At 45.3% G+C, this 26,186-nt stretch overlaps 1 protein-coding gene across 1 annotated transcript in view; it reads right to left on the bottom strand.

The window, feature by feature from the left end:
• LOC139409574 (kinesin family member 1Aa) overlaps positions 1-26,186 on the bottom strand; it is a 193,283-nt gene that overhangs the window by 111,375 nt on the left and 55,722 nt on the right. The window contains 9 exon segments of the mRNA XM_071154935.1: positions 1,637-1,715; positions 3,585-3,681; positions 3,784-3,849; positions 4,711-4,788; positions 6,587-6,698; positions 10,716-10,894; positions 13,708-13,776; positions 14,152-14,334; positions 14,639-14,712. Of these exon segments, the coding sequence (XP_071011036.1) occupies positions 1,637-1,715; positions 3,585-3,681; positions 3,784-3,849; positions 4,711-4,788; positions 6,587-6,698; positions 10,716-10,894; positions 13,708-13,776; positions 14,152-14,334; positions 14,639-14,712 (937 nt within the window).

Below are 26,186 nucleotides of genomic sequence, written 5' to 3'. Positions count from 1 at the left end.
AATCCTCATTATCCGCATTATCATTAACAGCAGACTCGTACATTTCCTCAATGAAAACAATGTACTGAGCAAATGTCAAATGGGCTTTTTACCAAATTACCGTACAACAGACCATGTATTCACCCTGCACACCCTAATTGACAACCAAACAAACCAAAACAAAGGCAAAGTCTTCTCATGCTTTGTTGATTTCAAAAAAGCCTTCGACTCAATCTGGCATGAGGGTCTGCTATTCAAATTGATGGAAAGTGGTGTTGGGGGTAAAACATACGACATTATAAAATCCATGTACACAAACAACAAGTGTGCAGTTAAATTGGCAAAAAACACACACATTTCTTCACACAGCGCAGTGGGGTGAGACAGGGATGCAGCTTAAGCCCCACCCTCTTCAACATATGTATCAATGAATTGGCACGGGCACTAGAAAAGTCTGCAGCACCCGGCCTCACTCTGCTAGAATCTGAAGTCAAATGTCTACTGTTTGCTGATGATCTGGTGCTTCTGTCACCAACCAAGGAGGGCCTACAGCAGCACCTAGATCTTCTGCACAGATTCTGTCAGACCTGGGCCCTGACAGTAAATCTCAGTAAGACCAAAATAATGGTGTTCCAAAAAAGGTCCAGTCGCCAGGACCACAAATACAAATTCCATCTAGACACTGTTGCCCTAGAGCACACAAAAAACTATACATGCAAGAAGCCTAAACATCAGCGCCACAGGTAACTTCCACAAAGCTGTGAACGATCTGAGAGACAAGGCAAGAAGGGCCTTCTATGCCATCAAAAGGAACATAAATTTCAACATACCAATTAGGATCTGGCTAAAAATACTTGAATCAGTCATAGAGCCCATTGCCCTTTACGATTGTGAGTTCTGGGGTCCTCTCACCAACCAAGACTTCACAAAATGGGACAAACACCAAATTGAGACTCTGCATACAGAATTCTGCAAAAATATCCCCCGTGTACAATGTAAAACACCAAATAATGTATGCAGAGCAGAATTAGGCCGATACCCACTAATTATCAAAATCCAGAAAAGAGCTGTTAAATTCTACAACCACCTAAAAGGAAGTGATTCCCAAACCTTCCATAACAAAGCCATCACCTACAGAGAGATGAACCTGGAGAAGAGTCCCCTAAGCAAGCTGGTCCTGGGGCTCTGTTCACAAACACAAACACACCCCACAGAGCCCCATGACAGCAACACAATTAGACCCAACCAAATCATGAGAAAACAAAAAGATAATTACTTGACACATTGGAAAGAATTAACAAAAAAACAGAGCAAACTAGAATGCTATTTGGCCCTAAACAGAGAGTACACAGGCAACCAGTGAAGAACAAACACCATTGTAAATACAATCCATATTTATGCTTATTTATTTTCCCTTGTGTACTTTAACCATTTGTACATTGTTACAACACTGTATATATATAATATGACATTTGTAATGTCTTTATTGTTTTGAAACTTCTGTATGTGTAATGTTTACTGTTCATTTTGATTGTTTATTTCACTTTTGTATATTATCTACCTCACTTGCTTTGGCAATGTTAACATATGTTTCCCATGCCAATAAAGCCCCTTGAATTGAGAGAGAGAGAGTTCTCTCATCCTTTTATTCTTGTACCTGAGTGTGCTGAGAGTCTCGTCATAGTTGATGTCAGCTGGACTGAGAGCAGCAACCATGGCAGTTCGAGAGTTTCCCCCTGAGCAAAACAGAAGATCAGAAGAATTAGGGTCTATCAGATTGATTAAGACCGTACGTAGGATTTATATGAAGTCAGCAAGATCTGTTTCTGGGCTCAGAGTTAGTAAACTAGTCTGAATGTTCATTGAGCTAGGTGAGGTAATAAGTCTATTGATCAATTGTCAATCTAAGTTACATAATTAAACAATTCCGGTCAAAATCCTTCAATTTAAGCTAAATATATCCGTTTTTTGTGGGCTGCGTCTCAGTCCACCACATCCTCCGATGTCGGCCTTCCGCATCTGCGGTGAAAGGTAGCCGCGCTACAGCTTTGTTCGTCAGACCACGAGACGTCCTGACAGTTGGTCTTCTCACGAGAACGTCTGAAGTGTCTGAACCGTTTGTCCTACAAACTAATATGACCCCTCTATGGAAAGATGGGACTCTCACGGACACGATGTGTCACGGGACTCGTCTGAAGGCAACCCGTAAAAAAAAATGAATGGAAGTGTGGAGGTAGTTTAGTGCCAACAAAAAAAGAATATGTGTCCCAAAAAAATATATATATTTCCTGAGCTTTCTTATATAGCCTAAATATAGGACAGACACTTCAAAACCTTATTCCTTAATGTGTTTCCATTCATGAATGTTTCATTCAATGCGGCTCTATGAGCTATAGTAGCAAAGGACAAATACAATATTTTAACAAATCATAAAAATAATGGTTCCTACCTAAATTGATACCTAAAAGGGGTCCTAAAATTCAGAATCAAACAGCTAAATGATCTGTGGTATGACCATATTAAAACAATTCCATATGCTAGCTTAGTTAAAGGTTCCTACCTAAGTTATCTCTCAGTAGCCAGGTCAACACAGAATCTCTGTAAAGTTAGTTCCCACCTAAGTTCTCTCTCAGTAGCCAGGTCAAAACAGAATCTCTGTAAAGTTAAAGGTTCCTACCTAAGTTCTCTCTCAGTAGCCAGGTCAACACAGAGACTCTGTAAAGTTAAAGGTTCCTACCTAAGTTCTCTCTCAGTAGCCAGGTCAACACAGAATCTCTGTAAAGTTAGTTCCCACCTAAGTTCTCTCTCAGTAGCCAGGTCAACACAGAATCTCTGTAAAGTTAGTTCCCACCTAAGTTCTCTCTCAGTAGCCAGGTCAACACAGAGTCTCTGTAAAGTTAAAGGTTCCTACCTAAGTTCTCTCTCAGTAGCCAGGTTAACACAGCATCTCTGTAAAGTTAGTTCCCACCTAAGTTCTCTCTCAGTAGCCAGGTCAACACAGAATCTCTGTAAAGTTAGTTCCCACCTAAGTTCTCTCTCAGTAGCCAGGTCAACACAGAATCTCTGTAAAGTTAGTTCCCACCTAAGTTCTCTCTCAGTAGCCAACTTCAACACAGAATCTCTGTAAAGTTAGTTCCCACCTAAGTTCTCTCTCAGTAGCCAGGTCAACACAGAGTCTCTGTAAAGTTAGTTCCCACCTAAGTTCTCTCTCAGTAGCCATGTCAACACAGAATCTCTGTAAAGTTAGTTCCCACCTAAGTTCTCTCTCAGTAGCCAGGTCAACACAGAGTCTCTGTAAAGTTAAAGGTTCCCACCTAAGTTCTCTCTCAGTAGCCAGGTCAACACAGAATCTCTGTAAAGTTAGTTCCCACCTAAGTTCTCTCTCAGTAGCCAGGTCAACACAGAATCTCTGTAAAGTTAGTTCCCACCTAAGTTCTCTCTCAGTAGCCAGGTCAACACAGAATCTCTGTAAAGTTAGTTCCCACCTAAGTTCTCTCGCAGTAGCCAGGTCAACACAGAGTCTCTGTAAAGTTAAAGGTTCCTACCTAAGTTCTCTCTCAGTAGCCAGGTCAACACAGAGTCTCTGTAAAGTTAAAGGTTCCTACCTAAGTTCTCTCTCAGTAGCCAGGTCAACACAGAATCTCTGTAAGGGATGTGACTCTCCACTTTCTTTTTCTTCTTGTTCTTATTTTGTGCAGAATCCTACAAAAAAAGTGAATAATAAAAGATAAACGTTATTTTCCAGCCTATATTTGTAAAACAAAATATTAATGATCCATGTGTATAAATATAACTCATCCATACCACTTCGGCCAAGGCAGAGATGACTTTCCCCAGAGTGGTCAGAGATTTGTTGATGTTTGCTCCTTCCTGTAACAGGACAAAGGAAAGCAAAAATACTTTTCAATGGAAGTCGAAGAATAATATGGCCAAACGCAACTCAATCGCCTCACAAAAAAAAAGATACCCCTAGGTAAACACCAAAAAACTTACTACGAGCAGTATATAACATGTTTAATAATTCAAATGTATTCATTACACAAAGACTGAAAACTAGGAAAATGGAAACTTGAAAACTATGTAACAAAGAAGCAGAGGGAGAGGAAGAGGAAGAAGAGGATGAAGAGACAGAGGAGGAAGAAAGACAGAGGAAGGAGAAAGACAGGATGAAGACGGAGAGGATGAAGAGGCAGAGGATGAAGAGACAGAGTAGGAAGAAAGACAGAGGAAGGAGAAAGACAGGATGAAGACGGAGAGGATGAAGAGGCGGAGGATGAAGAGGCAATGTAGGAAGAAAGACAGAGGAAGGAGAAAGACAGGATGAAGAGGCAGAGGAGGGAAAAAGACAGAGGAGGGAGAAAGACAGGATGAAGAGGCAGAGGATGAAGAGACAGAGGAGGGAGAAAGACAGAGGAAGGAGAAAGACAGGATGAAGAGGCAGAGGAGGGAGAAAGACAGAGGAGGGAGAAAGACAGGATGAAGAGGCAGAGGAGGGAGAAAGACAGAGAAAGGAGAAAGACAGGATGAAGGGGCAGAGGAGGGAGAAAGACAGAGAAAGGAGAAAGACAGGATGAAGAGGCAGAGGGAGAAAGACAGAGGAAGGAGAAAGACAGGATGAAGACGGAGAGGATGAAGAGGCAGAGTAGGAAGAAGCGGAGGATGAAGAGGCAGAGGATGAAGAAGCGGAGGATGAAGAGGCGGAGCAGGGAGAAAGACAGAGGAGGGAGAAACCTTGAGCCGGGTCCCTTTGGCGCCTGTGGAGTCGGCCCTCTCGCTGCCGGCCAAATCCACCAGGCTGATTTTGCTGACCTGTGACAGAAACGTCAATGGGAGTGCAGGGATATGCATTAGCTAAACTAAAATTTATTATTATATATTTATTATATATTATATATTATATATTATTATTCTCACAGTTGGCAGCAACAGTTGGCACCAGTCAACCTCCTTCACAATGTCACAGACACATTATCAAGTGCCCTCACAGGCACATGTAGGGCGACAAGTGACTTTTTTCCAATTAGCTTTAAAGCCTCAATCCTTAATTCGTTTTTTTCAGTCCAATAGCACCCAATAACTCTTTTTCCTTATATGCAGCTGAGGGATGAGGCTGGAGCAACTAAAACCAATCTGAAATTGATAAATGGAGCTATGGACGCAAGCACTGATAACAAAACAACAAAACAGCAATTCATTAAAAAAAAATTATGTCCTTGAAATCACAGAGTTCAAGCAGTTTACAGAGAGCTTTGGATGAATCTCAGAATAATGTCCCTCTGTTTCTCTAGTCCTCTCTCCTCACATCCCTCTGATGTTTTAAAAGCAGTGTAGCACCTCATTTTTCCCTCAATGCCAGAAACTCATTTAATAATAGTAACTTGGAGCACTTGATTTAAATCCATTATTTATAATACTATAATGTTATTCTAAAAGTTGGGTTTGTTATTTTCTCCAAATCAACTCTAACTTTCGGAGGGGGGGGGGGGGGGGGGGAATCCCTACAAAACACCTAAGGTCACCGTCACACGATTATTATTGTTTTTTAAATGTAGTAAAACGTAGGATACATTTGTGAGAATAAGGCGTCTGCTCGTCAATCTGAAGGGCACATTTCATCCCTGAGAACGTCCACGGCTGGAAGGAACACTTCAGCAAGAAGATGTCTTCTCCAAGCGGATACTGTCCCTACCATCAATGTGGCTTGTAAAGTATCTCAAACAGCCAGCAGCACCAGCAGAGACCGTGAGAATGGAAGTGATACGGGGTAAGTGAAAGAACTAAGCTTGCTTCCTTCTTGCTAACGTTAGCTAGCTATAGAGCGTTTAGTTCACGTCTTTCCATCTAAATAACCCTGATATAACTAACCAAATGTAAACATGTCTGCCAGCTGTTGGTAGCTAAATGCTGATGGTGTCACACTATAGAGAGTACAAGCTTATGGGAAATAATTGTTTTAGCCGTGACGGAGGTCACTGTTACTGTACTATAGAGCGGGGGGGGGTGCGTTGGAGTAAATCGGCCATTCTTTGGCGCCGGGAGGACAATGACCCATCACACCTCCAGGCTGTGTAAGTGCTATTTTGACCAAGAAGGAGAGTGATGGAGTGCTGCATCAGGATGAAACCAATTGAGATGGTTTGGGATGAGTTGGACTGCAGAGTGAAGGAAAAGCAGCCAACGAGTGCTCAGCATATGTGGGAACTCCTTCAAGACTGTTGGAAAAGAATTCCAGGTGAAGCTGGTTGAGAGAATGCCAGGAGTGTGCAAAGTTGTCATCAAGGCAAAGGGCGGCTACTTTGAAGAAAGTTGTGGGGGGTTGTGGTATATGGCCAAATACCACGGCTAAGGGCTGTATCCAGGTTCTCCGCGTTGAGTCGTGACTAAGAACAGCCCTTAGCTGTGGTACATTGGCCATATACCACTTTCCCTCTGGCTTTATTGCTTATTAATACAGCAACAACTACATACATATCTGTTAGGGTCTATTATCTGATACCTGGACTTTAAGGAGAACATGAGGAGAGCGGAAGCAAGGAGATTCAAACCTGGTTACACTTCACTGTATAGTATGAAGTGAGATCTTTCTGGCCGAGACGGCGGCCCCTACCTTCTCAGAGGTGTTATCAGTCTCAGCATCGTGTCGTTTCTGAGTGAAGATGATGTTGAACACAGCGTGGGAGCGACTGCTAGTCTCGTTCATGTTGGTGGCGGCAACCGTCCTGCAGAGAAGAAGAGAATGTTGGGTCACGTTCACTTGACACCAAAATTGAAGAAAACTGACGGAAACAGGATTTACCTTTCCTGGACTTGTCCAATAAAAAAATGTTAATTTGTCCCGTGTGCCCCACTGAACATGACAATGATCTGTGTCACTTCAACAACACCACAGAACATCCTGTATGATGTCACACCACAGAACATCCTGTATGATGTCACACCACAGAACATCCTGTATGATGTCACACCACAGAACATCCTGTATGATGTCACACCACAGAACATCCTGTATGATGTCACACCACAGAACATCCTGTATGATGCAACACCACAGAACATCCTGTATGATGTCACACCACAGAACATCCTGTATGATGTTACAACACAGAACATCCTGTATGATGTCACACCACAGAACATCCTATATGATGTTACAACACAGAACATCCTGTATGATGTCACACCACAGAACATCCTGTATGATGTCACACCACAGAACATCCTGTATGATGTCACACCACAGAACATCCTGTATGATGTCACACCACAGAACATCCTGTATGATGTCACACCACAGAACATCCTGTATGATGTTACAACACAGAACATCCTGTATGATGACACACCACAGAACATCCTGTATGATGTCACACCACAGAACATCCTGTATGATGTCACACCACAGAACATCCTGTATGATGTCACACCACAGAACATCCTGTATGATGTCACAACACAGAACATCCTGTATGATGTGACACCACAGAACATCCTGTATGATGTCACACCACAGAACATCCTGTATGATGTCACACCACAGAACATCCTGTATGATGTCACACCACAGAACATCCTGTATGATGTCACACCACAGAACGTCCTGTAAGATGCAACACCACAGAACATCCTGTATGATGTCACACCACAGAACATCCTGTATGATGTCACACCACAGAACATCCTGTATGATGCAACACCACACAACATCCTGTATGATGCAACACCACAGAACATCCTGTATGATGCAACACCACAGAACATCCTGTATGATGCAACACCACACAACATCCTGTATGATGCAACACCACAGAACATCCTGTATGATGTCACACCACAGAACATCCTGTATGATGTCACACCACACAACATCCTGTATGATGCAACACCACAGAACATCCTGTATGATGTGACACCACAGAACATCCTGTATGATGTCACACCACACAACATCCTGTATGATGCAACACCACAGATGCATTGAGACAGAAGAAGAACAAAAACCATATAACAATGGATGAGTCATCTGAGATCAATCTATGATCCATCCTAATAATAAAGCACAGAAACCTCCACGATGAATAGTTTTATACGAGGGGCAGACATTAATTGCAACAAGATAAGCCAAAGAACAGATCCATTAAAATAAATTTCCCTAAATGCTCTCTAGAAACCAAAACATAAATTTTCAGCTGCCTTATGGGGCATTACATACAATTTGAGGTGGTTTAAGCCGGTTCGTCAACGGCTGGTGCTGCTACTGTCTAATTGCGATTGTTAGTTTCGAGCTACTGAGACAAGAGACAATGTTCTAATTTGTAGAGAAGATAAATCTCCCCCCCAAGCAGCAGGGAGTGGTAAACTGAGGAAGAACAGAACACAGACCCGGAGTGTTGCAGGAGAGAGAATGGAGTCATTAGAACACAGTCCAGAGTGTTGCAGGAGAGAGAATGGAGTCATTAGAACACAGTTCAGAGTGTTGCAGGAGAGAGAATGGAGTCATTAGAACACAGTTCAGAGTGTTGCAGGAGACAGAATGGAGTCATTAGAACACAGTCCAGAGTGTTGCAGGAGACAGAATGGAGTCATTAGAACACAGTCCAGAGTGTTGCAGGAGAGAGAATGGAGTCATTAGAACACAGTCCAGGGTGTTGCAGGAGAGAGAATGGAGTCATTAGAACACAGTCCAGAGTGTTGCAGGAGACAGAATGGAGTCATTAGAACACAGTCCAGGGTGTTGCAGGAGAGAGAATGGAGTCATTAGAACACAGTTCAGAGTGTTGCAGGAGACAGAATGGAGTCATTAGATCACAGTCCAGAGTGTTGCAGGAGACAGAATGGAGTCATTAGAACACAGTCCAGAGTGTTGCAGGAGAGAGAATGGAGTCAATAGAACACAGTCCAGAGTGTTGCAGGAGAGAGAATGGAGTCATTAGAACACAGACCAGAGTGTTGCAGGAGACAGAATGGAGTCATTAGAACACAGTCCAGAGTGTTGCAGGAGAGAGAATGGAGTCATTAGAACACAGACCCGAGTGTTGCAGGAGACAGAATGCAGTCATTAGAACACAGTCAGAGTGTTGCAGGAGAGAGAATGCAATCATTTGTCATTAGAACACAGACCATAGTGTTGCAGGAGAGAGAATGGAGTCATTAGAACACAGTCCAGAGTGTTGCAGGAGAGAGAATGGAGTCATTAGAACACAGACCAGAGTGTTGCAGGAGACAGAGTGGATGAATAGACAGAGCACAGTAGAGGGGTGGATGGATGGACAGAGGACAGTAGAGGGGTGGATGAATAGATAGAGGACAGTAGAGGGGTGGATGAATAGACAGAGGACAGTAGGTATGTACAGCTACACATCAGGATGGTACATGTTAAGTTAATGGAGATTTGAAGGTTGCGGAACTGCAAGGTATATAGAAATCAATTCATTCATTGATTAATTCATTCATTATTGAGTAATTTATCAATCGACGGGGCTAATATGATTCCAACACGTTATAGCAAGTGCTCACCCACCCAACAAGTCTGGAACTTCAATAATTAATTGTTGTTTTGTTCCTTTGATCATTGAATTGCATGTTTGTCCTGTTTGTCTGCTAGAGTGTCCTAGTTATATGGCTATCTCAGCTGGTGTCTGATGTGTTGGTTAATTAACTCCATGTAAAATCTTTTCTGGGTCTGCCAGTTCAAGTCTTCTCGGGCAGTAAATTCCCTTATGGACAGAGCAGAGCACCGTGTGCTTAATTAATCTATTCATTCTCGGCCAACACGGTACAGTATAGCAGCTGCGTTTCACCAAGGCTACTACGTCCCAAATCTCCCCCCGGTAGGGCTCTGGTCGAGGGTAACACACTATATAAAGGGAACAGGAAGCCATTTAGGACAGAAACCCAAGAAGACGACTCATAATAATGGCTGGAGCGGAGTGAATGGAATGGCATCAACCACATAGAAACCATGTGTTTGATACCATTCCACCTCTTCCGCTCCAGCCGTTACCACAAGCCCATCCTCCCCAAATAAGTAGCCACCAGCCTCCTGTGGGCCCAAACCTTCTCTACACTTTCAATCCATTTAGATGCTTGATCAACATGTTGCTTCCTTCTAAGTGCTATTGTTATCTGTGATTTATGGAAAAGAGACAGAATATTTAACATTGACCCTATTTAAACTACTGAGAAACCCCATCACCCCGTATGCAGTTGAACTCAGCACAGTATTACATTGACAGTCATTTCTCGGACACTCTTGTCCAGACTGACTTGGTGCATCGTAAGGTACCTATGTGAGACCACCTCATACCACAATCCTAGTAAGTCAAACTTTTCCTCAGTAAGAAAAGATAAGTGTGAGGATTAATCAAGATACTGTTTGAAGAGGTGGGTTTTCAGATGTTTTCGGGAAGATGGGCAGGGACTCATCTGTCCTGACGTTAGGGGGAAGCTTGTTCCAACATTGGGTTGCCAAGCACCCACCCAGCCACTCACTCATCCTTCCACCCACCCATCCATCCACCCACCCACCCATCCATCCACCCACCCACCCACCCACCCACCCACCCACCCATCCATCCATCCATCCATCCATCCACCCACGCATCCTTCCACCTACCCATCCAGCCAGCCATCCATCCACCTATCCATTCCCCCACCCACCAACACACCCAACCAAATACCCACCCACCTACCCATCCATCCACCCAACCACCCACTTATCCATACATCTGTCCCCTCACCTCGCCTTGTTTCCAGAGTCCATGAGGTCCTGGATGTCGTTGTAGGAGGTGACGGCCAGCTTGGACAGGTCCTCTACGTAGGGCCCCATCAGGGGGTGTTCCCTCACACGCAGGTTCCCCTTGTTCTTAGGGTTCAGGAGGTCACGCACACGCTCACAGTAGATCTCCATGTAGCTCACCTGAGGAGGAGGGAGGGGGAGGGAGGGAGGATGCGAGGGGGGGGGGGGGGCAAATTGTTATATTACCAACTAGGTCTTTCTAGTCTTTCGTCAATTCCTCTCTGGTCTATAGAAGTGGCATCCTGTTTCCTGTAGGTCTCTGGTTCTTCAATTCCTTGTTTCCTCTCTCCTCATATCCTTCTCATAATGCAAGGAAGGGACCTTGGTTCTACCCCTCCAATGAGTTTTTGAGGAAGTAAGGAGAGAGGATGAAAGGAATGAAGATAAGATTAATTGAGAAAGAGCCCTAGTGAGAGGAAGTGCATGCTGAAATGCTTACTTACCTTAAACAACAATAAAGTTACAAAAATTAAGTTAATAAAATATTTACAAAGTAATTAGTCCAGGTGGCCTTTTGATTCATTGTTCAGCAGTGTAATGGCTTGGGGTTGAAGCTGTTAAGGAGCCTTTTGGACCTAGACTTGGCGTCCCGGTACCGCATGCCGTGTGGTAGCAGAGACTTGGGTGACTGGAGTCTTTGATAATTTTTTAGGCCTTCCTCTGACACCGCCTAGTATATAGGTCCTGGATGGCAGGAAGCGTGGCCCCAGTGATGTACTGGGCCGTAGGCACTACCCTCTGTAGCGCCTTATGGTCAGATGCCGAGCAGTTGCCATAACAGACGGTGATGCAACCGATCAGGATGCTCTCGATGGTGAAGCTGTAGAACTTTTTGAGGATCTGGGGACCCATGCCAAATCTTTTTGGTCTCGTGAAGGGGGGGAAAAGGTGTTGTCATGCCCTCTTCACGACTGTCTTGGTGTGTTTAGAGCATGATAGTTCTTTGGTGATGTGGACACTAAGGAACTTGAAACTCTCCACCCCTCCACTACAACCCTGTCAATGTCCATTACAGCCCCGACGATGTTAATGGGGGCCTGTTCGACCCTTCTTTTCCTGTAGTACACGATCAGCTCCTTTGTCTTGCTCACATTGAGGGAGAGGTTGTTGTCCTGGCACAACACGGCCAGGTCTTTGACCTCCTCCCTATAGGCTGTCTCATCGTTCTCGGTGATCAGGCCTAGCACTGTTGTGTCAAACTTAATGATGGTGTTGGAGTCGTGCCTGGCCGCGCAGTCTTGGGTGAACAGGGGGGGGACTAAGCACGCACCCCTGAGGGGTCCCCAGTGTTGACGATCAGCATGGCAGATGTGTTGTTGCCTACCCTTACCACCTGGGGGGAGGCCCATCAGAAAGTCCCGGATCCAGTTGCAGAGGGAGGTAGTCCCTGGCCACTAGGAGTGCTGCTTCTGGATGAGCATGTTCCTGTTTGCTTATGGCCTTATACAGCTCGTTGAGTGGCATTATACTGCTCGTTCAGTGGCTTTATACAGCTCGTTGAGTGGCCTTATACAGCTCGTTGAGTGGCCTTATACAGCTCGTTGAGTGGCCTTATACAGCTCGTTCAGTGGCCTTATACAGCTCGTTGAGTGGCCTTATACAGCTCGTTGAGTGGCATTATACAGCTCGTTCAGTGGCCTTATACAGCTCGTTGAGTGGCCTTATACAGCTCGTTGAGTGGCCTTATACAGCTCGTTGAGTGGCATTATACAGCTCGTTGAGTGGCATTATACAGCTCGTTCAGTGGCATTATACAGCTCGTTCAGTGGCCTTATACAGCTCGTTGAGTGGCCTTATACAGCTCGTTGAGTGGCATTATACAGCTCGTTCAGTGGCCTTATACAGCTCGTTGAGTGGCCTTATACAGCTCGTTGAGTGGCCTTATACAGCTCGTTGAGTGGCATTATACAGCTCGTTGAGTGGCATTATACAGCTCGTTCAGTGGCATTATACAGCTCGTTCAGTGGCCTTATACAGCTCGTTGAGTGGCATGATACAGCTCGTTGAGTGGCATTATACAGCTCGTTGAGTGGCCTTATACAGCTCGTTGAGTGGCCTTATACAGCTCATTCAGTGGCCTTATACAGCACGTTGAGTGGCCTTATACAGCTCGTTGAGTGACCTTATACAGCTCGTTGAGTGGCCTTATACAGCTCGTTGAGTGGCCTTATACAGCTCGTTGAGTGACCTTATACAGCTCGTTGAGTGGCCTTATACAGCTTGCTGAGTGTGGTCTTAGTGCCAGCAGCGGTTTGTGGTGGTAAATAGACTACTACGAATAATATAGATGAAAACTCTCTTGGTAGATAGTGTGGCCTACAGCTTATCATGAGTTACTCTACCTCAGGCGAGCAAAACCTTGAGACTTCTTTAATATTAGACATCAGCTGTTATTGACCCCTGCCCTTTGTCTTATCGGATGTAGCTGCTCTGTCCTGCCGATGCACGGAAAACCAGCCAGCTCTATATTATCCATGTCGTCGTTCAGCAACGACTCGGTGAAACAAAAGATATTACCGTTTTTAATGTCCCGTTGGTAGAATAGTCTTAAATCGTAGATCATCCAGTTTATTTTCCAATGATTTTACGTTGGCCAATAGTACGGATGGTAGTGGTGGTTTACCTACTCGCTGAACAAGGCACCCAGCACTCCTCCACCTTTTGCCCCGTTCTTTTCTTCACGCGAATGACGGGGATTTGGGCCTGGTCTTGAGAAAGCATCCTTCACATCGGACTCATATAAAGAAAACATCTACATCCAATTTAAGATGAACAATCGCTGTTCTGAATCTCTGTTCGGTCATAAGAGACGGTAGCAGTAATGTTATGTACAAAATAAGTTACGAACAATGAGAAGAAAAACAAATAAAATAGCACAGTTGGTTAGTAGCCCAGTAAAAAATAGAGAGGCCTTGTGCTATAACTGTACGTACCTCCACAGAGTACGACTTGCTATTGTCGTTATTACTGTCGTTGAACTTGGTGAAGAGGTCTTCACACATCTAAGGGGAGAAAGAAAGCAAAGGGTTTGCAGTGAACATTTATTATCAATTGATAACTGGTTATCTGTACAGGGACAGATACAAACACATTGACACGTTGAATAACACATTTATCCAATGTGTTGCGCCACAGTATAGCTTGCACTCATTTCCAACACCCCAGATGGGATTTGTGTAACATTACGTTGAGGTATGGAGAGCTAGGTGTGCGATTGGTCTGGAGTAGGGATGCAAATTTCCAATTATCCTGGTTGGAGGAATCAAGGATTTGATGCTTATTCCATCCTGATTCTGGGAATCTTCCAACCAGGAAAACCAGGGATTTTTCTGGAATTTTGCAACCCTGGTGTGGAGGTAACAGTATATGCTGTATACCAGAGGGATGATTCCTTCCTGGTCTTTCAAGTCCGGTTTGCCCATCATGGTGTAGGACTTCCCAGATCCGGTCTGGCCATAAGCAAATATACAGACGTTGTATCCCTCGAAGGCATGGAGCAGCATCTCCTCACCAATGTCCTTGTACACCTGCTGCTGGCCAGCAAAGTTGATGTCCTTGGGCTGTGGAGAGACAATTATCCATGGTGAGTCAGGTAACCTTTCATATTGACCATCTAGAATACTCTGTATTATAGAATACCAGCGTGCCGGAGTTTCTTTTTAAGGTCAACCAGGACATAACCAAGATGCAACTACAAGGTTGATTCACTTGAAAATGAACCTGACTAAAAGTCAGGTTCAAGGCTGTTGTGCCTGTTCACACTAATCAGAGTGTCTAATCAAAATCAGCATGTGTTGTGCTCCTCCCTGGGTGGTATGGTATCATACAGTACACAGATAGTCAGTCAGAGGTACAGGTACTTACCGAGGTATGTGACCAGTACGAGTAATCAAAGTTGAAGCTCTTGTTCTCTTTGGGCTGCTTGGGGTTGAGGATGGCTGAAAGACACGACGGAGAGAGAGAGAGGGGGTGGGGGGGGTAGAGTCAGGAGGAGGGTCAACAGGGTGAGAGAGTCGACCTGCTGTGTGAAACTAGATCTGGTCGCTGGGTCACCGATCGTCCGAATTAATGCCTGTGTCCCAAATGGCACCCTATTCCCTACATAGTACACTACTTTAGACCAGGAACCTATGGTGCCCTATTCCCTATATAGTACACTACTATTGAGGTGGAGAGGGAGGGAGGGAGGGAGGGAGGGAGGGAGGGAGGGAGGGAGGGAGGGAGGGAGGGAGGGAGGGAGGGAGGGAGGGAGGGAGGGAGGGAAATGAGGGAGGGAGGGAGGGAGGGAGGGAAAAGTGCTTAGTCTCTGGCTCACTGCTTCCATAAATGCACTTACAGACAGACTGTTCCCTTCTGGACAATTACAGAGTACAGACAGACAGACGGTTAGCTTCCTGTTAGCTTCTGTTATTTTCTGGAGCTCTGGGCTACTACTGAATGAATGGACACTGTCAGAACAGGCCTGTCTGTGTATTAGACTGAATGGACACTGTCAGAACACTGCCCATTCCAATACATATGGACAGCGAATAAGGTTCATAGGGGAGAAGGACAAAAAACCTGTTAGAATAATCACATTATCCCTGTACGTAGTACGCATGCTCCAATGTATTGCTTCATTCTAAGTGCTAGTGTGGGGCGGCAGGTAACCTGGTGGTTAGAGCGTTGGGCTAGTAACCGAAAGTCGTTCTGCCCCTGAACGAGGCAGTTAACCCACTGTTCCTAGGCCGTCAATGTAAATAATAATTTGTTCTTAACTGACTTGCCAAGTTAAATAAAGGTAAAATAAAATAAAAAATTCTAAAATAGTGTGGTGATTGGAAAGGAGGCAGATGTGAGGGGGGAAGATCGACTGTAAAGTCACATGATGTGAACCTAAACTAACATTCTAGATTAGGCGTTGCGGAGCGATGTGAACCTAAACTAACATTCTAGATTAGGCGTTGTTGAGCGATGTGCACCTAAACTAACATTCTAGATTAGGCGTTGTGGAGCGATGTGAACCTAAACTAACATTCTAGATTAGGCGTTGTGGAGTGATGTGAACCTAAACTAACATTCTAGATTAGGCGTTGTGTAGCGATGTGAACCTAAACTAACATTCAGATTAGGCGTTGTGGAGCGATGTGAACCTAAACTAACATTCTAGATTAGGCGTTGTGGAGCGATGTGAACCTAAACTAACATTCTAGATTAGGCGTTGCGGAGCGATGTGAACCTAAACCAACATTCTAGATTAGGCGTTGTGTAGCGATGTGAACCTAAACTAACATTCAGATTAGGCGTTGTGGAGCGATGTGAACCTAAACTAACATTCTAGATTAGGCATTGTGGAGCGATGTGAACCTAAACTAACATTCTAGATTAGGCGTTGTGGAGCGATGTGAACCTAAACTAACATTCTAGATTAGGCGTTGCGGAGCGATGTGAACCTAAACCAACATTCTAGATTAGGCGTCGCGGAGCGATGTGCATAACTGCCTGTTCAGGGGGAGAACGACAGAGTTGTACCTTGTCAGCTCGGGGATTCGAACTTGTAACCTTCCGGTTACTAGTCCAACGCTCTAACCGCTAGGCTACCCTGCCGCCCCGTGTGTGTGTGTGTGTGTGTGTGTGTGTGTGTTTCTCTTTCCACAGTACTGTAATATGGGTTATATTCTGGGCAATATTTTAAGGTCTGTTCTCCATAACAAGGTCTGTTCTCCACAACAAGATCTGTTCTCCAAAACAAGGTCTGTTCTCCACAACAAGGTCTGTTCTCCACAACAAGATCTGTTCTCCACAACAAGGTCTGTTCTCCACAACAAGATCTGTTCTCCACAACAAGGTCTGTTCTCCACAACAAGGTCTGTTCTCCACAACAAGGTTTGTTCTCCACAACAGACAGACAGACCTTATATAGACCTTAATAGACTTTGTTGTGGAGAATAGACTTTGAGACCTTGACATGAGTCACCTCAACATGAGTCACCTCAACATGAGTCACCTCAACATGAGTCACCTCAACATGAGTCAGCTCAACTCAATGGATGAAATGACGAAGATAACCAGCCGGCTTGTTTTATGAAGTATTGTTCACAGCGGAGAGAACACCTGTTTGTATGTACTACGTATCTACCAAAGCCTTCACAACAGCACTCAATAGACCTCCATCATAGGTCAAATGCTTAATGGAATGTCTTCATGACAAAAAGACACTTCAATTTAAATTGTGAGGATGAAGTGATAAAAAACCTTCACAGCATGGCGGGAGAGAGAGAGAGAGAGAGAGAGAGAGAGAGAAAGAGAAAGAGAGAGAGAGAGAGGGTTAGAGAGAGAGAGGGTTAGAGAGTGGGTTAGAGAGAGGGAGAGAGAGAGAATTTCCTTGAAATTCAATCTCCTCTAATGTGACGTCATGGTGACTTTGATTGTTTGAGTAATTCACCTCTCTCTCCCCAACTCCAACACCTCTCTCTCCCCAACTCCAACACCTCTCTCTCTCTCTCTCTCCAACTCCAACACCTCTCTCTCCCCAACTCCAACACCTCTCTCTCTCTCTCTCCCCAACTCCAACACCTCTCTCTCCCCAACTCCAACACCTCCAACACCTCTCTCTCCCCAACTCCAACACCTCTCTCTCCCCAACTCCAACACATCTCTCTCTCTCTCTCCCCAACTCCAACACCTCTCTCTCCCCAACTCCAACACCTCTCTCTCCCCAACTCCAACACCTCTCTCTCCCCAACTCCCCCACCTCTCTCTCCCCAACAACTCTCTCCCTCTCCCCACCTTGCCCACATAGGGCAGTGGTACCAAATAAAATAAAATTTTTAGTCATATGCACCGAATAAAACAGGTGTAGACCTTACAGTTAAATCCTTACTTACAAGCCCTTAACCAACAATGCAGTTTAAAAAAAGAGAAAAGAATAAGAAATAAAAGTTACAAGTAATTAAAGAGCAGCAGTAAAATAACAATAGCGAGACTATATACAGGGAGGTAACACTTCAGAGTCAATGTGCGGGGGCCCTGGGTAGTCAAAGTAATTGAGGTAATATGTACATGTAGGTAGAGTAATTAAAGTGACTATGCGTTGGTGATGTGGACACCAAGGAACACCAAGGAACTTGAAGCTCACAACCTGCTCCACTGCAGCCCCGTTGATGAGAATGGGGGGCGTGCTCGGTCCTCTTTTTCCTGTAGTCCACAATCATCTCCTTTGTCTTGATCACGTTGAGGGAGAGGTTGTTGTCCTGGCACCACACGGCCAGGTCTCTGACCTCCTTCCTATAGGCTGTCTCGTCGTTGTCCGTGATCAGGCCTACCACTGTTGTGTCACCTGCAAACTTAATGATGGTGTTGGAGTCGTGCCTGGCCGTGAAGTCATGAGTGAACAAGGAGTACAGGAGGGGACTGAGCACGCACCCCTGAGGGGCCCCTGTGTTGAGGATCAGCGTGGCGGATGTGTTGTTACCTACCCTTACCACCTGGGGGCGGCCCGTCAGGAAGTCCAGGATCCAGTTGAATAGGGAGGTGTTTGGTCACAGGGTCCTTAGCTTATTGATGAGCTTTGAGGGCACTATGGTGTTGAATGCTCAGCTATAGTCAATGAATAGCATTCTCACATAGGTGTTCCTTTTATCCAGGTGAGAAAGGCCAGCGTGGAGTGCAATAGAGATTGCATCATCTGTGGATCTGTTGGGCCGGTATGGAAATTGGAGTGGGTCTAGAGTTTCTGTGATAATGGTGTTGATGTGAGCCATGACCATCCTTTCAAAGCACTTCATGGCTACAGACATGAGTGCTACGGGTCTGTAGTCATTTAGGCAGGTTTCCTTAGTGTTCTTGGGCACAGGCACTATGGTGGTCTGCTTAAAACATGTTGTTATTACAGACTCGGACAGGGAGAGTTTGAAAATGTCAGTGAAGACACTTGCCAGTTGGTCAGCTCATGCTCGCAGTACACCTCCTGATAATCTGTCTGGCCCTGCAGCCCTGTGAATGTTGAGTTGTTTAAACGTCTTACTCACATCGGCTGCGGAGAGCGGGATCACACAGTCTTCCGGAACAGCTGGTGCTCTCATGCATGTTTTGGTGTATTTTGCCTCGAAGCGAGCATAGAAGTATTTTAGCTCGTCTGAAAGGCTCGTGTCACTGGGCAGCTCTCGGCTGTTCTTCCCTTTGTAGTCTGTAATGGTTTGCAAGCCTGCCACATCCGACGAGCGTCAGAGCCGGTGTAGTCATATTCGATCTTAGTCCTGTATTGACGCTTTGCCTGTTTGATGGTTCGTCGTAGGGCATAGTGACATTTCTTATAAGCTTCCGGGTTAGAGTCCCGCTCCTTGAAAGCGGCAGCTCCACCCTTTAGCTCTGTGCGGATGTTGCCTGTAATCCATGACTTCTGGTTAGGGTATGTACGTATGGTCACTGTGAGGACGACGTCATCGATGAACTTATTGATGAAGCCAATGACTGATGTGGTGTACTCCTCAATGCCAACGGAGGAATCCCGGCAGCATATTCCAGTCTGTGCTAGCAAAGCAGTCCTGTAGTTTAGCATCTGCTTCATCTGACCACTTTTTTGTTAATCGAGTCACTGGTGCTTCCTGCTTAAATGTTTACTTGGAATCAGTAGGGGAGCTTTGTATGCATCTCTGTGTGTGGAGTAAAGGTGGTCCAGAGTTATTTTTCCTCTGGTTGCACATTTAACATGCTGGTAGAAATTTGGTAAGACCGATTTAAGTTTCCCTGCATTAAAGTTCCCGGCCACTAGGAGCGCCACCTCTGGATGAGCATTTTCCTGTTTGCTTATGGCCTTATACAGCTCATTGAGTGCGGTCTTAGTGCCATCCTCAGTCTGTGGTGGTATGTAGACAGCTACTAAAAATACAGAAGAAATCTCTCTATGTAGATAGTGTGGTCTACAGCTTATCATGAGATACTCTACCTCAGGCGAGCAAAACCTAAAGACTTAGATATCGTGCACCAGCTGTTATTTAAAAAAATACATAGTCCGCCGCCCCTTGTCTTAAGAGACGCAGCTGTTCTATCCTGCCGGGGGAGCGGAAAACCAGCCAGCTGTACGTTGATAATGTCGTCGTTCAGCCATGACTCTGTGAAGCATAAGATGTTACAGTTTTGAATGTCCCGTTGGTAGTTTAATCTTCCGCGTAGGTCATCAATTTTATTTATACCACAGATTATATATATACGCACAGAGCAGCATCTGAGACAATACTTCACAAAACTAGAGAAGTCTGGACCGGATGATCAAGGAGACGGATTAAAATACAATAAACCTTTAAATATCTTCACAAAACTATATACGTACAGTGAACCCATAAAAACTCAGACAGCTACCCCAAGCACATCCTGTCACCACAGCAGCCTTAATCCACAGGCATGGAGACAAACACTAATCCTAACCCTAACCCTAACCCTAACCCCAACACTAACCCTAACCCCTAACACTAAGCCTAACCCTAACCCTAACACTAACTCTAACCCTAACACTATCCCTAACACTAACCGTAACACTAACCCTAACACAAACAATCACCCATCAAAAGGATGGATGATATCTTCATTTCTCTCACCTTCTCTCTGTGAGACATTCTATGAGCCTACTAATAGAGAGATGGGCCCTCGTCAGGCGTAGTGCACTACCCAGGGAGTATGGTTCCCTTTGGGACGCAGCCCAGCAATCTCAGATGGATCAATCCCAGTGAAATGAGATCCCAGCAGGGGTCACTCCGGTTTCCCTGGGGATGCTTTTAAATCAACTATTTCCTGTGCTGGCAGGGCTCCAGCTCCTTACCAGCACAGACACAACGGTTCCCAGAGCTGATTCTGTACAATCAGTCTTCATGTTGTGTCCTCTCCTTTAAGTATACTTCAATAAACTTTTAGCACAACAGACATTGGCAACCGACACTGTTTATTCGAACAAAGATATCCTATAATTCATGTTTTATATGTAATTCTATCCCAGTACGCACAAGAAGTTGAAAATTAAAATAAATTAAAAAACAACAACATATTTTCAAAGTCTTTTAAATGTATTTTGGCCATAGGTTGCAAGATCAAATCCCCGAGCTGACAAGGTGAAAATCTGTTCTGTCCTGAGCAAATTTGTTCTTAACTGACTTGCCTAGTTAAATAAAAGTACAATTTAAAAAAATAGGATATAGTTTGGATTTGTCCAGATTAACACCTGTGATTACGCTATTTAGTCGCTCTTATGTATCTACTGACTACGACATTTATCTAGTTTCCAAAAGTGGTTATTTTCAGCTGAAGGTAGTAAAAAGTAAATCAAGAAGATAGAAACAGACCATGTCTGGGAACTAGAAACAGACCATGTCTGGGAGACAGAAACAGACCATGTCTGGGAACTAGAAACAGACCATGTCTGGGAACTAGAAACAGACCATGTCTGGGAACTAGAAACAGACCATGTCTGGGAACTAGAAACAGACCATGTCTGGGAACTAGAAACAGACCATGTCTGGGAACTAGAAACAGACCATGTCTGGGAACTAGAAACAGACCATGTCTGGGAGACAGAAACAGACCATGTCTGGGAACTAGAAACAGACCATGTCTGGGAGACAGAAACAGACCATGTCTGGGAACTAGAAACAGACCATGTCTGGAAACTAGAAACAGACCATGTCTGGGAGACAGAAACAGACCATGTCTGGGAGACAGAAACAGACCATGTCTGGGAACTAGAAACAGACCATGTCTGGGAACTAGAAACAGACCATGTCTGGGAACTAGAAACAGACCATGTCTGGGAACTAGAAACAGACCATGTCTGGGAACTAGAAACAGACCAGGTCTGGGAGACAGAAACAGACCATGTCTGGGAGACAGAAACAGACCATGTCTGGGAACTAGAAACAGACCATGTCTGGGAACTAGAAACAGACCATGTCTGGGAACTAGAAACAGACCATGTCTGGGAACTAGAAACAGACCATGTCTGGGAACTAGAAACAGACCATGTCTGGGAACTAGAAACAGACCATGTCTGGGAGACAGAAACAGACCATGTCTGGGAACTAGAAACAGACCATGTCTGGGAACTAGAAACAGACCATGTCTGGGAGACAGAAACAGACCATGTCTGGGAGACAGAAACAGACCATGTCTGGGAGACAGAAAGAGACCATGTCTGGGAGACAGAAACAGACCATGTCTGGGAGACAGAAACAAACCATGTCTGGGAGACAGAAACAGACCATGTCTGGGAACTAGAAACAGACCATGTCTGGGAACTAGAAACAGACCATGTCTGGGAACTAGATACAGACCATGTCTGGGAACTAGAAACAGACCATGTCTGGGAACTAGAAACAGACCATGTCTGGGAGACAGAAACAGACCATGTCTGGGAGACAGAAACAGACCATGTCTGGGAGACAGAAACAGATCATGTCTGGGAGACAGAAACAGACCATGTCTGGGAGACAGAAACAGACCATGTCTGGGAGACAGAAACAGACCATGTCTGGGAGACAGAAACAGACCATGTCTGGGAGACAGAAACAGACCATGTCTGGGAACTAGAAACAGACCATGTCTGGGAGACAGAAACAGACCATGTCTGGGAGACAGAAACAGACCATGTCTGGGAGACAGAAACAGACCATGTCTGGGAGACAGAAACAGACCATGTCTGGGAACTAGAAACAGACCATGTCTGGGAGACAGAAACAGACCATGTCTGGGAGACAGAAACAGACCATGTCTGGGATTAAGAAAAAGACCATGTCTGGGAGACAGAAACATACCATGTCTGGGAACTAGAAACAGACCATGTCTGGGAACTAGAAACAGACTATTTCTGGGAACTAGAAACAGACCATGTCTGGGAGACAGAAACAGACCATGTCTGAGAGACAGAAACAGACCATGTCTGGGAGACAGAAACAGACCATGTCTGGGAGACAGAAACAGACCATGTCTGGGAACTAGAAACAGACCATGTCTGGGAGACAGAAACAGACCATGTCTGGGAACTAGAAACAGACCATGTCTGGGAGACAGAAACAGACCATGTCTGGGAACTAGAAACAGACCATGTCTGGGAACTAGAAACAGACCATGTCTGGGAACTAGAAACAGACCATGTCTGGGAACTAGAAACAGACCATGTCTGGGAGACAGAAACAGACCATGTCTGGGAGACAGAAACAGACCATGTCTGGGAGACAGAAACAGACCATGTCTGGGAGACAGAAACAGACCATGTCTGGGAGACAGAAACAGACAATGTCTGGGAGACAGAAACAGACAATGTCTGGGAACTAGAAACAGACCATGTCTGGTAGACAGAAACAGACCATTTCTGGGAGACAGAAACAGACAATGTCTGGGAACTAGAAACAGACCATGTCTTTTATTTTTTATTTTTATTTCACCTTTATTTAACCAGGTAGGCTAGTTGAGAACAAGTTCTCATTTGCAACTGCGACCTGGCCAAGATAAGGCATAGCAGTGTGAACAGACAACACAGAGTTACACATGGAGTAAACAATTAACAAGTCAATAACACAGTAGAAAAAAGGGGAGTCTATATATACATTGTGTGCAAAAGGCATGAGAAGGTAGGCAAATAATTACAATTATGCAGATTAACACTGGAGTGATAAATGATCAGATGGTTATGTACAGGTAGAGATTGGTGTGCAAAAGAGCAGAAAAATAAAAATAAATAAATAAAAACAGTATGGGGATGAGGTAGGTGAAAATGGGTGGGCTATTTACCAATAGACTATGTACAGCTGCAGCGATCGGTTAGCTGCTCGGATAGCAGATGTTTGAAGTTGGTGAGGGAGATAAAAGTCTCCAACTTCAGCGATTTTTGCAATTCGTTCCAGTCACAGGCAGCAGAGAACTGGAACGAAAGGCGGCCAAATGAGGTGTTGGCTTTAGGGATGATCAGTGAGATACACCTGCTGGAGCGCGTGCTACGGATGGGTGTTGCCATCGTAACCAGTGAACTGAGATAAGGCGGAGCTTTACCTAGCATGGACTTGTAGATGACCTGGAGCCAGTGGGTCTGGCGACGAATATGTAGCGAGGGCCAGCCGACTAGAGCATACAAGTCGCAGTGGTGGGTGGTATAAGGTGCTTTAGTGACAAAACGGATGGCACTGTGATAAACTGCATCCAGTTTGCTGAGTAGAGTGTTGGAAGCAATTTTGTAGATGACGTCGCCGAAGTCGAGGATCGGTAGGATAGTCAGTTTTACTAGGGTAAGTTTGGCGGCGTGAGTGAAGGAGGCTTTGTTGCGGAATAGAAAGCCGACTCTTGATTTGATTTTCGATTGGAGATGTTTGATATGGGTCTGGAAGGAGAGTTTAGAGTCTAGCCAGACACCTAGGTACTTATAGATGTCCACATATTCAAGGTCGGAACCATCCAGGGTGGTGATGCTGGTCAGGCGTGCGGGTGCAGGCAGCGAACGGTTGAAAAGCATGCATTTGGTTTTACTAGCGTTTAAGAGCAGTTGGAGGCCACGGAAGGAGTGCTGTATGGCATTGAAGCTCGTTTGGAGGTTAGATAGCACAGTGTCCAAGGACGGGCCGGAAGTATATAGAATGGTGTCGTCTGCGTAGAGGTGGATCAGGGAATCGCCCGCAGCATGAGAAACATCATTGATATATACAGAGAAAAGAGTCGGCCCGAGAATTGAACCCTGTGGCACCCCCATAGAGACTGCCAGAGGACCGGACAGCATGCCCTCCGATTTGACACACTGAACTCTGTCTGCAAAGTAATTGGTGAACCAGGCAAGGCAGTCATCCGAAAAACCGAGGCTACTGAGTCTGCCGATAAGAATACGGTGATTGACAGAGTCGAAAGCCTTGGCAAGGTCTATGAAGACGGCTGCACAGTACTGTCTTTTATCGATGGCGGTTATGATATCGTTTAGTACCTTGAGCGTGGCTGAGGTACACCCGTGACCGGCTCGGAAACCAGATTGCACAGCGGAGAAGGTACGGTGGGATTCAAGATGGTCAGTGACCTGTTTGTTGACTTGGCTTTCGAAGACCTTAGATAGGCAGGGCAGGATGGATATAGGTCTGTAACAGTTTGGGTCCAGGGTGTCGCCCCCTTTGAAGAGGGGGATGACTGCGGCAGCTTTCCAATCCTTGGGGATCTCAGACGATATGAAAGAGAGGTTGAACAGGCTGGTAATAGGGGTTGCGACAATGGCGGCGGATAGTTTCAGGAATAGAGGGTCCAGATTGTCCAGCCCAGCTGATTTGTACGGGTCCAGGTTTTGCAGCTCTTTCAGGACATCTGCTATCTGGATTTGGGTAAAGGAGAACCTGGAGAGGCTTGGGCGAGTAGCTGCGGGGGGGGGGGGGAGCTGTTGTCCGAGGTTGGAGTAGCCAGGCGGAAGGCATGGCCAGCCGTTGAGAAATGCTTGTTGAAGTTTTCGATAATCATGGATTTATCGGTGGTGACCATGTTACCTAGTCTCAGTGCAGTGGGCAGCTGGGAGGAGGTGCTCTTGTTCTCCATGGACTTCACAGTGTCCCAGAACTTTTTGGAGTTGGAGCTACAGGATGCAAACTTCTGCCTGAAGAAGTTGGCTTTAGCTTTCCTGACTGACTGTGTGTATTGGTTCCTGACTTCCCTGAACAGTTGCATATCGCGGGGACTATTCGATGTTAGCGCAGTCCGCCACAGGATGTTTTTGTGCTGGTCGAGGGCAGTCAGGTCTGGAGTGAACCAGGGGCTATATCTGTTCTTAGTTCTGCATTTTTTGAACGGAGCATGCTTATCTAAAATGGTGAGGAAGTTACTTTTAAAGAAAGACCAGGCATCCTCAACTGACGGGATGAGGTCAATGTCCTTCCAGGATACCCGGGCCAGGTCGATTAGAAAGGCCTGCTCACAGAAGTGTTTTAGGGAGCGTTTGACAGTGATGAGGGGTGGTCGTTTGACTGCGGCTCCGTAGCGGATACAGGCAATGAGGCAGTGATCGCTGAGATCCTGGTTGTAGACAGCGGAGGTGTATTTGGAGGGCCAGTTGGTCAGGATGACGTCAATGAGGGTGCCCTTGTTTACAGAGTTAGGGTTGTACCTGGTGGGTTCCTTGATGATTTGAGTGAGATTGAGGGCATCTAGCTTAGATTGTAGGACTGCCGGGGTGTTAAGCATATCCCAGTTTAGGTCACCTAACAGAACAAACTCTGAAGCTAGATGGGGGGCGATCAATTCACAAATGGTGTCCAGGGCACAGCTGGGAGCTGAGGGGGGTCGGTAGCAGGCGGCAACAGTGAGAGACTTATTTCTGGAGAGAGTAATTTTCAAAATTAGTAGTTCGAACTGTTTGGGTATGGACCTGGAGAGTATGACATTACTTTGCAGGCTATCTCTGCAGTAGACTGCAACTCCTCCCCCTTTGGCA

Source organism: Oncorhynchus clarkii, chromosome 5 (genome assembly GCF_045791955.1).
Source record: "Oncorhynchus clarkii lewisi isolate Uvic-CL-2024 chromosome 5, UVic_Ocla_1.0, whole genome shotgun sequence".
Classification (NCBI taxonomy): domain Eukaryota; kingdom Metazoa; phylum Chordata; class Actinopteri; order Salmoniformes; family Salmonidae; genus Oncorhynchus; species Oncorhynchus clarkii.
This window is presented reverse-complemented; position numbering and strand designations above follow the sequence as displayed.